The 12,309-nt window shown below is 44.3% G+C and overlaps 1 protein-coding gene across 2 annotated transcripts in view; it reads left to right on the top strand.

Moving 5' to 3' along the window:
* Positions 1 to 12,309, top strand: part of LOC132833740 (probable G-protein coupled receptor 153) — a 100,020-nt gene that overhangs the window by 33,342 nt on the left and 54,369 nt on the right. For both annotated transcript variants that reach the window (XM_060852263.1, XM_060852262.1), the window contains exons 2-3: positions 3,534 to 3,577; positions 6,541 to 7,079. In XM_060852263.1, coding sequence (XP_060708246.1) covers positions 6,694 to 7,079 — 386 coding nt within the window. In that variant the 5' untranslated portion in view covers positions 3,534 to 3,577; positions 6,541 to 6,693. The remainder of the gene's footprint in view (positions 1 to 3,533; positions 3,578 to 6,540; positions 7,080 to 12,309) is intronic.

Below are 12,309 nucleotides of genomic sequence, written 5' to 3'. Positions count from 1 at the left end.
TGGAGGGGGTTACATGCAGACCCCATCCTCAGCTATGGTGGAACCCAGGTCATGGGGTGCAGGAAGTAAGTGTTTCCAAATGTTTGGATTCAAATGTTTTGAGTAGGTAGATGCTCAATCCAGAGTCAAGATGAGTGTGCTGCTGGAAAAGCACAGCAGGTCAGGCAGCATCCGAGCAGCAGGAAAATCGATGTTTCGGACAAATGTCCTTCATCAGGATGAAGGCTTTTGCCTGTTTCATCAATGATATAATAGTCAGGATTGGTCAACATATGCAGTGGTGTCAATGTACATCTATACCCTGGACAATGATAAAATAAAGTTGAGAAAACTAATGAGAAAATATTCAGAAAAAAAAACAAAAAATACAAAGTCAAATGTATGTTTCTTTTTGCACATGGTATGTCAGATATTCGGAATAATTTAGCAAAACAGGACATTGAAGCAGAGAGTATAAAGAGATGATTGGAAGTCCAAAGGCAGAAACCTGAGTGCATAGATTGGATTACTCACCAGCGCAAATAGGGAGAGAGAGCCTCCAAACCCTTCCTATTCATATACCCAACCAGATGCCTTTTAAATGTTGCAATTGCACCAGCCTTCACCATTTCCTTTAGCAGCTCATCCCATACACGTACCACCCTCTGCGTGAAAACGTGCCCCTTAGATCTCTTTTATATCTTTCCCCTCTCACCCTAAACCTATGTCCTCTACTTCTGGACTCCCCCACCCCAGAGAAAAGACTTTGTCTATTTACTCTATCCATGCCCCTCATGATTTTATAAATCTCTATAAGGTCACCCCTCAGCCTCCGATACTCCAGCAAAAACAGCCTCAGCCTGTTCAGCCTCTCCATATAGCTCAAATCCTCCAACCCTGGCAATATCCTTGTAAATCTTTTCTGAACCCTTTCAAGTTTCACAACATCTTTCCGATAGGAAGGAGACCAGAATTGCATGCAATATTCCAACAGTGGCCTGACCAATGTCCTGTACATCCACAACATGACCTCGCAACTCCTATACTCAATACTCAGATAAAGGAATAAAGGAAAGCATACCAAATGTCTTCTTCACTATCCTATTTACCTCCAACTCCACTTTCAAGGAGCTATGAACCTTCACTTCAAGGTCTGTTTGTTCAGCAACACTCTCGAGAACTTTACCATGAAGTGTAAGTCCTGCTAAGATTTGCTTTCCCAAAATGCAGCACCTCTCATTTATCTGAATTAAACTCCATCTGCCACTTCTCAGCCCATTGGCCCATCTCATCAAGATCCCGTTGCAATCTGAGGTAACCTTCTTCATTGTCCACTACACCTCCAATTTTGGTGTCATCTGTAAACATATTAACTATATCTCTTATCCCCACATCCAAATCATTTATATAAATGATGAAATGTAGTGGACACAGCACTGATCCTTGTGGCACTCCACTGGTCATAGGCCTCCAGTCTGAAAAACAACCGTCCACCACCACCCTCTGTCTTCTACCATTGAGTCAGTTCTGTATCTAAATGGCTAGTTCTCCCTGTATTCCATGAGATCTAACCTTGCTAATCAGTGGCCTATGGGGAACCTTGTCATACGCCTTACTGAAGTCCATATAGATCACATCATCAATTGTCTTTGTTACTTCTTCAAAAAACTCAATCAAAATTGTGAGACATAATTTCCCACACACAAAGCCATGTTGACTGTCCCTGCTCAGTCCTTGTCTTTCCAAATACATGTACATCCTGTCCCTCAGGATTCCCTCCAACGACTTGTCCACCACCGACGTCAGGCTCATTGGTCTATCGTTCCCTGGCTTGTTCCTTGCCATCCCTCTTAAACAGTGGCACCACGTTAGCCAACCTCCCGTCTTCTGGCACCTCACCTGTGACTATTGATGATACAAATATCTCAGTAAGAGGCCCAGCAATCAGTTCCCTAGCTTCCCACAGAGTTCTAGGGTACACCTGATCCTGAGATGCAGGAAAGATGTTCCTGTTGGTGGGGGAGTTCAGAACCAGGAGGTACAGTTTAGATTAGATTACTTACAGTGTGAAAACAGGCCCTTCAGCCCAACAAGTCCACACCGACCCGCCGAAGCGCAACCCACCCAGACCCATTCCCCTACATTTACCCCCTCACCTAACACTACAGGCAATTTAGCATGGCCAATTCACCTAACCTGCACATTTTTGGACTGTGGGAGGAAACTGGAGCACCCGGAGGAAACCCACACAGACACGAGGAGAATGTGCAAACTCCACGCTGACAGTCGCCTGAGGCGGAATTGAACCCGGGTCTCTGGCGCTGTGAGGCAGCAGTGCTAACCACTGTGCCACCACGTCACCCATGTTTAAGTATAAGGGGTAAACCTTTTAGAACTGAGATGAAGAGAAATTTCTTCACCCAGTGAGCCTGTGGAATTCAGTACCACAGAAAATGGTTGAGGCTAAAACTTTGTATTTTCAAGGAGATATAGCTGTTTCGGCTGAAGGGATCAAGGGATATGGTAGGAGGGCAGGTTTAGGATATTGGGCTCGATGATCAGCCATGATCTTCTTGAATGGCAGAGCAAGGTTCAAGTGTTGAATTGCCTACTCCTGCTCCTGTCCTCAATGCTTCTTTAACACTATATTTTGAAAATGGCCCGGTGAGATCTCCCTGTTCAATATTTGTCCCTCAACTAACATTTACTAAAACATGCTATCTGGCCATTGTTACATTTCTGTTTGTGGGAGCTACTGTGCATAAATTGGCCAGCTGCAGCATTTCCTATATTACAACAGCAGTTACACTTTAAGAGTACTTCATTGGTTATAACGCGTTTTGTAATGTACTGTGATTGTGAAAAGTTGTTATAAAAATGTAAGACTCTTTTTCTCGAGAGGCAATGGATTGAAGGTAATGATGAGAAAAGGATTAGTTGAACCAATAAAGATAAATTGATCATATTCTTGGGCCTAACGATTATTCCTAAACATTTATACTCTATGGAAGATGATATTTTTCACTTTGGAGGTGAGAAAGGCAGAGGGAATTGCCACAAAGATAGGTATTTGAATACTTCTGGGGAGAAAGAAGTTAAGACTGGATTCTTTCTAATGCTTTGTTTTGCATCACCCCTAACGCATACGTGACCATGGAAACACACTCTCTGCAGGGACCAGTCTGCATTAATGTTTTATCTTTTCCACAAACTGTTCTTGTCAATTGAACAACCCCTCCTCTGTTTTTATACAGCATTCCCAACATTTTCCAACAAAATATGTCTGTTTGTCTAAAAGAGGTAAGCGTGTGTGAAACTGACAGGCTACTGTCTGCTCTGAAACTGTAATGATGAATAAAGATGCAGCAGGGCTTTCAAATCCACAGATTAATGTTGCCCATCTTCTTTCTTCAGCTATGGTTTTATTTTAAGAATTAGCTGTTGGCTCTGCCTTTGGAAATGCTGCTGAATTGAGCTTCCTGCTGCAGGAGACTGACATTTGAGCTTCCTTTCCTGAAATAATTTATACATTGCATTTTCTTTTTGTTTTCCAGTTGGAGTGCTTGGAGAGGATGGAACTGTGTTCTCTTAGAAGCAGGTAGGAGCTGTGGTGATCTATTCTGTCTGAGAGCTTTCCTTTTTGCCTCTTCCTTTCTGTTAGGCATTGACATAGGGGAGGAAGGTTTCAGGATCCAGGATAGGATAAGCTGCCCCATTTCAATGTTTCAAACAGATGTTCAGTCCCTCAGGATCTGGTCCAGGTGATGGGTGTCTTTGTGTTAGCGGTGAGATTGCATTCCAGGAATTGCCATTACTTCCCCCGACAAGATTTATGGGGATGGGGGAGGTCCGTGGGAGGTGTTGCTATCTTACTTTGGCAAGAGGCAAATGAACTGGCAAGTACTGTAAAACGAGGATTGTGGGATACAATGCAGGGATGGTGAGGTTTGACAGGAGGGAGGGGACATTGTCACTGACAGGGGGAACTGTCAGACCATTCGAGGGTTTGGTTGAAGCAGAGACGTGTGTGTTGGGGCTGGATTAGAATATGGGGTAGGGGCTTGTTTTGCTTCCAGGGCAGAGGTGTGTGTGTGTTGAGCAGGGGAAGTATTGCGTTGCACTCAGGAAAGTGCCACATAGAATGAGCGGGGATTGAATCTGAGGGAGTGTTGACTTTGGCAGGAGAGTAGGGAATATCAGGTTGCGTGGTGTGTGGGAGAGTTGGCAAACTCTGAATGACGAGGTCTACAGTTTGGGGGAAGAAGGAGAGGGGTTGTGATGAAGGGAGTGTTGAAGAGTCTGTTCAGGATGTTGGGGGTGAGGATCGGGGTGCAGGGGAAAGGAAGGTCAGGCACGGGAGGAGGAGGTTCAGGGCGCAAGAGAGGAAGAGGGTCGGGGTGCAAGGAAGGAGGAGGGTTGGGGCGGGGGGGGGGGGTAAGAGGGTCAGTGGGGTGAGGCGATAGTGAGGTTGGGGCATGAACGGAGGGTGGAGGTCAGGGTCCAAGGGAGGAGGGGGGTCTGGGCAGGAGGAGGGAGGTAGGTCAGCTGGGTGAGGGGAAAGTGGGGTTGGGGCGTGAGTAGAGCATGCGGCTGGGGTGCTGGGGGGAGGAGGGTCGGGACATGAGGGGGAGGAGGGTCAGCGGTGCGAGAGGAGATGGAGTTGGGGTGCAAGGGAGGAGGAGGCTTGGGGCAGGAGGAGGGAGGAAGGTTGGGGCACGAGGGGGAATGAGGGCCGGCTGTGTGTGTTGAGATGGGGGAGAGACATGTTGGAGACAATTTCGGGCTGAATGAAAAATTTTCAAAAGGTTGTGAGCTCCATTTATTTCCTACTGTGGCCTGCAATCCCAGTCCAGAGCCACAATCAGACTCCACATCTGTCACCAGAGGCTTTGCTTTGATTCGTAACCAGCTCTCTCTCTCAGGGGCATGGTGAAGGCCAATGACCATACACATGGGGAATTGATTAGCTCAGTTGGCTGGATGGCTAGTTTGCACTGCAGTGTAATACCAAACAGCGTGGATTCGATTCCTGCACCAGCTGAGGTTATCATGAGGGAGCCGCTTTCTCAAACTTGCCTGAGGCATGGTCACCCTCAGGTTAGGCCACCACCAGTTATCTCCCTAAGGAGAGAGTGGGATTTTGGTGACTGTACTGTTTAATCTTGGTGTAGAGGGGTTTCTGCTTTTAGTCCTACCAATGGCTAAGCTGGTGGTGTGCACAATTCAAACAAGCCAACTCTGAAAGTGGAAAAATACACTGGGGCCCAATCCATCCAAAACCTGGCCATCCTGTCTCTAAGGCTATCTGGTGAATTCCCCTGGAGTGAGGGAAGGAAGGGCCAGGACGTATCACGGGGAGATCTGAAGGAGAGCAGAGTGTTCTCTCACTGTCTGACCAGAATGCCTTACCTGGTTTATGCCAGCCATGAAATGGAATAACTCAGCTGATTCTGAAATCTTACTGTGCACAAACCATCTGTGAATTTATTTACATAACAATTACCTTCAAATTAATTCATTGTCGTAAGCCTGTAAAGACTTTTCTGCAAATTTGCCAGTTCTGTTTTCCTTGCTAGAATATGCTTCCGCTGAGTCTAAGAACAACACCTACCCTGTACCCATATCAATTCCTTCCACCTTGAACCCAATTCTCCCCAGACACACACACCAACATCTTCCCTCCACAAACATCCCCCACCCACTTCCTGCCCAAAATCCCCCACCCACTTCCTGCCCAATAGGCCCCTGCCCATCTCCCCCATCGAAAGCTCCCACGCAAATGCTTCTATCATTCTCAAGTGAATGTTTTTTAGGTTTAAACATGTCCACCAAGTATTAGCTTTCTGTTCCACTGTAGACTTTAATAAAGTTGAGCCCATTCCTGTCTTAATCATTGCACATAGAGAGGTACACAGAGAGACTGAGACAGACATAGACAAGAGGCACATACAAATAGGGGACAGACAGACATACATACACATACACAGATTTTGATATACATGCATATGCATAGATAGACACACACACAGAGTCTCTGATATACAGACAGACATACAAACATTAAGAGCTGCACGCACAAATGCATGCAATGACATAGGCACTCCTAGGTATATGCTGAAAATGTGTTGCTGGAAAAGCCTTGCCTGACCTGCTGCGCTTTTCCAGCAACACATTTTCAGCTCTGATCTCCAGCACTTACTCCTAGATATATGCAAATATAGAGAAGGATACAGACACAGGCAAAGATATACGCACAGACATACAGACAAAAAGACAATGCACACACAGACACACAAGTGCAGTGACAGGCAAGGAAAAGTTCTTGTCCATCAATTAATAATTTCCATGTCCTCTGGGGCATTGAGGCGAAGTAAAGTACTCCCACTGTTTTAGTTAAACTAGACAAACTAGGCAACAAGTCTGGGAATTTCAGGTTTATATGTGCAAGATTGGATATATCTTTGAAGGAAGCACAGAGGAATAGAGTTAACAGTTTGGCCGTTGAGCCCTAACCCTTGAGTTTCGAAGTTTGTGTCATCTGAAATTTTGTTTAATGTGCAGGTGATGGTGACATATCGTGCCTGTGCAGTATTCTGTGTATGGGATGAAGGAGCATGAGGCTCCATTGACTATCTTCTCACTGGAACGGATTCAATCCTAGGATGCCTTTGCTCCGTAGTACACTTGTACACAATCTGCTACAGGTCCCATGCAATGGGAGCTCCACGGTCCACAATGAGTGAGAACACAGACGAGCAGAGTTTGTACAACAATGCGTTAGCTTGGCTGATCTGCTCGGGGGTGTCTTTACTGGCCAACACCTGGGGCATCCTGAGCGTCAGTGCCAAGCAGAAGAAATGGAAGCCACTGGAATTCCTCATCTGCACATTGGCTGGGACGCACATTCTTAACGTGGGCATCCCCATCACCATGTATTCGGTCATCCAGCTCAGGAGACAGCATTCGGATTATGAATGGAATGAGGGGCTCTGCAAAGTCTTTGTCTCCACTTTCTACACACTGACTCTGGTGACGTGCTTCTCTGTGACCTCCCTGTCCTATCACCGCATGTGGATGGTACGGTGGCCAGTCAATTACAGGTAAGGAGGTTGGGATGAGGTGGGGAGAATGATATGGCTCTCCATTCAATGATGAGGCCAGAGGGGTTTCTCACAACTTCATCTGCATTGTTCATTCGCTGACTTGGCCCAAAGTGTTGTTAGCTTTGTGCACACATGTTCCTTTCCTTCTGGTCACTTGCATACCTGAAGCCTACCTTGGCCAACTCTCTCCTGGATTTGAAATGCATGTGTACCCTAAGAATAAGTTTCAACTTTATAACCTCAACCTTCAAATGAAATATTACATTCATGTACCACCAAATATTTGTTCCAGATGCTTAATTAATAGGGCAAGATCAGCCATTATCTATTGAACAATGGAACGCGACCATGTATCTGAATGGCCTATTCCTGTTCCAAAAAGGGATAAACCCTGTATACATTTGGAGGGTTCTTAGAGAGATGCTTCACTCAAATCATAAAAAATCATATCCAACCAACAAGCTAAGGGCCTAGGTGTGGACACCACTTTATAATGAATGAAGGGCTACTTCTGCAGCCCAGCACTTGCATCAGAGAATGATACTTGCAGGAACCATAACTGGGTTTACACCTGGAGGTTTTTGTACTTTCCCCCCAGACACATCTCTTGCAAATGGAACAGCTAGAAGACCATGATCTGCACATGTCTAATATTGATTGACTGTGTGCATTCGTGGACAGACAGGCAGGAGACTGGAAGAACACAGCAAGCCAGGCAGCATCAGGAGGTGGAGAAGTCTATGTGTCGGATGTAGCCCTTCTTCAGCTGGGGATGGGTGTGGGGGGAGCTGCAGATAAAAGGGGTGGCGGGGGCAGGGTGATGAAATAGGAATAGGTGAAGACAGGTAGAGGGTGTGACCTGGTTGATCAATGGGAGGAATGAATCTGCTTGGTGGCAGGGAGAGTGGAAGGGAGGGGGAGGGTGGTGAGGGGAGGCAGGGAGGAGCGGACGGGAAGGGGAGGGACTGCAAAGGCATTCTTGGAAGCCTAAAATTGTTCTGTTAATAAGCAAAGAAAGTGTTGAGTTCCTGAGACCCAAACTCTTCTAATGCACTCCAAAATACAATCAATCTTCTGAATGCGATGGCTCCCAGTTTGGATTTTCCATGGCTCAGTTGGGATTGGTTTCCAGGGCACACATTTACAATGCTGAAAATGTGTTGCTGGTTAAAGCACAGCAGGTTAGGCAGCATCCAAGGAATAGGAAATTCGACGTTTCGGGCATAAGCCCTTCATCAGGAATGAATTCCTGATGAAGGGCTTATGCCCGAAACATCGAATTTCCTATTCCTTGGATGCTGCCTAACCTGCTGTGCTTTAACCAGCAACACATTTTCAGCTGTGATCTCCAGCATCTGCAGACCTCATTTTTTACCCGACACATTTACAATGGTCAACCTAAATAGGAACAGGAATAGAATCACAAAGATGAAGGATGACAGGCTCTTGGTGAGGATACCTGGATATGGAGGGACAGATTCTCCTTTCTTGTATGTGGATACATAGGATCAGCAGGACAGTACAACGAGGAAACGTGGTGAGAGAGCATTGTTAGCCAAGCGTCTATTCAGGTCCTGAATTTGCCTGACAGCTTTACTTAAATAAGAAGAGTCACTGCACTTTGAACTGGCTCATGATTATCATCGAACCCTTACACTGCAGAGAGAAACCATTTCACCCACTGGGTCTGCACTGACCCTCCGAAGAGTGTCCCCTCCAATTCCCGTAACCACACATTTCCCATGGCTGATCCACCAAAACTGCACATCTTTGGACTTTCAAGGGGTAATTCACTGGGTAAAACATTCGGAGAAATTTCTATCTGATCGTATAATTGCAAAACTGTAGTATCATAGAAATTTTAGCACAGAAGCAGGACTTTTAGCGAGTTGAACATATTTTGGCACTGTGACCACCGAAACCTTTCTACATTAAGTAAATTATTTTTTCATTTGTTTTGGAGATAATGACATTGTAGCAAGAACAGCACTTATTACCCATCTCCAATTTCCCTTGGGAAGGTGGTACTGAGTCACCTTCTTGAAATATTGCAGTCAGTGTCAAGGCTGTACAATAGCCAGCTCTAGTCTTTACCTTTACAGCTTCTTCCTTTAATCTAACTTCCTCTTAAGCCCATGGGTTATTATAAGTAAAAGAACAGGCGTACTATGTAATACATGCATTTAACTTTTATCCAATTTATTTAGTGTCTCTTGATGTCTATAATTTAAATTCCAATCTTGAGCTTGCTAGAATGAACAGAAAATCACAGGTTGACGAGTGCCAACTCAGAATTTTTATCTTACTCTCTTTCTATTGAACAAAAACATCTAAAATGATAGTTATCTGTGAGTAATAAGTGCCCTTTATAGAATATCAGATCATCTCTGAGTTTGAATCCCAAATGAAAGCTTGAGCGCGCAATCAAGATTAAACATGAGATTCACGCATCTAACCATACTGGCCAGTTCAATTGCAGTCCTTCCTCTGAATGAATCAATGCAAAATTCAATCCTCAAAACAGGACTTTCTACCTTTTAAATAGGGTGCCTTTTCCTGTGTGAGTTTCAGATGAGGTATGTCTCCTGTCATTAGTGCCAGCTAAAATGACATGGTCCAATGGTAAGACCGAGTTGCACATTTTCATGTCCAAGTTCTGGTAACTGTACCCTTCTTGAGGCAGGTTTCCAATTTCTTCCAGACCCACCTGTGGACTCATTGATGGTCAGAAAACATTCAGCCCAGTGCTAGTTTGAAAAACAAAATCTAATTGTTGACCCCGTGGAATTTCCTATCCCATTCTGCGATCCATCCCTTGCATTTCTGAACAGAACACAAAAATCTCTCAAACTGCAAATCCATTGTTATGTCAGCATCAATGTGGATGATTGTGGTTGTACCCTGGTGATGTAACAGCCTGGCTTCCATTTTGTGCTAATTTTTCCTTTCGGCTGTTTAATCTCTCGCTTACTAACTCAGATGTAGGGTTTCCAACCTTCCAGAATTGTCTGCAAGTTCCAAACATTGTAAAAATATTATTCTTCAATCTCCAACAGAAGCCATTTAGAAATTGAATTTCCCATTAATAGCTGAAGAGGATAATATTATGGAAGGGTTTGTGCTTTATATCTCTATGACTCAATGATTTTGTGTTTTAAGGTTTATACTGTAACAATTGACTGAAAATACTAAACTAAATGCAATTTTTTTGGCAACTTATACTGTAAACTTCAGAAATGAACTTTCCTCTGTTATATTTCACACACATCTCAATTTCCAGAGAATACAGTTTGAGTTTTCCCTGCATAGGTAAAGTCACCATAGTTTTACCAGACATTAGAAAGAGAAATGAGTGGTGGTGGTTTAATCTGAGGGTCACTGCACCTCAGGCGAGCGGAGAGGTTGAGAAGGAGATTTCTTCATAGTAACCTCAGCTAGTGTGGTAATTGAACCCACACTATTGGTATCATTCTACACTGTGAACCAGCCATCCAGCCAACTGAGCTCCCTGTGTCACCAAGTGCCAACTTCAATTATATTGCAATTTTGTACATCATGGTTCATGGAGGCTGCTGCACATGCGAACTGTTGCCTTCAGACAGGTCCAACTTTCATTAGTGAGACGTTCAAACCCTGACTTGTGCACCTTACTTTTCAGGATAAGGTTTAAAATGTGCTGACGTTCTTTGAGAGGTGCAAGAAAACATTTTGGAGAGGTCGGGTGCCATTTGGGATTTTAAAGTAAATGCAGTCTAATCTAATCTAAAAATCTAAAAAGTGCATAAATTCAATGGAATTGGCAAGCTCATTGAAACTGTCAAGCTACAAGACCTTTAAAATCTGTTGACCTATACTTTAACAACAAATGCTGCAATTTAGGAAAAAATAATCAGATCCTCTTACTTTTCTTTGTTGACATAAACCTGAGGGATATCATGATATGATTTATGCTGCATGGCTGATATTGTATCAGTTCTGGATATAGGTTTGCTCACTGAGCTGGAAGGTTCATTTCCAGATGTTTCGTCACCCTACTAGGTAACATCTTCGGTGGGCCTCCGGGCGAAGCATTGCTTATACACACACACACTCACTCTCTCTCTGTGACACATACACACACGCATTCACTCTCTGATATGATCACGTTCTCTTTGACACACACACACACACACACACACACACACACACTCTCTGAGACACATACATTCCTGCTTTCTATTTATATGTTTGGGTTTCTTTGGGTTGGTAATGGCATTTCCTGTGGTGACATCATTTCCGGTAGTGATGCCATTTCCTGTTCTTTTTCTCAAGGGCTGATAGATGGGGTTTAATTCGATTTGTTTGTTGATAGAGTTCCAACTGGTCTGTTCTCTGTTGCTTTTTACAGCTGGAACAGGGAACTGAAACATCAAGGCCTAGCCTAACACCCAGCCCCTGGAACTAGGTGCCACAATTTAGAAATCAGGGGTCACCCAGTTAAAATAGAGATGAGGTGAACTTCCTTCCATGAATGACTTGCCTTCTCAATATTCCTCTCTCCCCTGGGGCACAGTGACCTCCAAGTTAAACCACCACAATGGGAGAGCAGCCCTATGGTTCACTATGGAGTGTGGGAGGCGGAAAGATGCAAGGCTGGTTGAGTGTGCAAGGCAGGGTAAATGAGAGGGACCCCTCCAGGAATATGTCCAATAGGAGTTGGCAACTTAAGGCAGTGCTTATATCATTGCAGTGTGGTCTCATGGAACATGTCGTGTAGTGCAGCATTGCCTTGAAGTTATATTGGACTTGAAACGTTAACTCTGTCTCTCTCTCCGCAGATACTGCCAGACCTGCTGAGTTTCTCCAGCATTTCCTCTGTCTGTTTCAGAAAACATAGCATCTTTCCCATGAATGAGCTTGCTTGTCCCCAAGAGTCAGTTTATACCGAGCTGAGCTGATAAAAGTCTGCTCATTAAGAATGGAGAAAAGCATACTCTTATTTTATATGTTGAACTGGTCTGCCAGTTAGTTCAACAGGGAGTGTGACTGAATAATTTGAATTTAATTTGTTTGGGTGGGAGGGGCTATGAATATTTAATTCTGACCCTGAGGCACAGTAGGAATGAATAATTAATTCAACATCTGAAGATGCTGAACACAGAAGAACAAAGCAAGCAGAAAGTCAATGATAAAACAAAGTTTCATGCAGGGACCAAGCCAGCAGTTAGAAAAGAAAGTATTTTACATG

Source organism: Hemiscyllium ocellatum, chromosome 37 (assembly GCF_020745735.1).
Source record: "Hemiscyllium ocellatum isolate sHemOce1 chromosome 37, sHemOce1.pat.X.cur, whole genome shotgun sequence".
In the NCBI taxonomy this organism is placed as follows: domain Eukaryota; kingdom Metazoa; phylum Chordata; class Chondrichthyes; order Orectolobiformes; family Hemiscylliidae; genus Hemiscyllium; species Hemiscyllium ocellatum.
The sequence above is the reverse complement of the archived record's forward strand: the minus strand, read 5'-3'. Positions and strand labels throughout refer to the sequence as shown.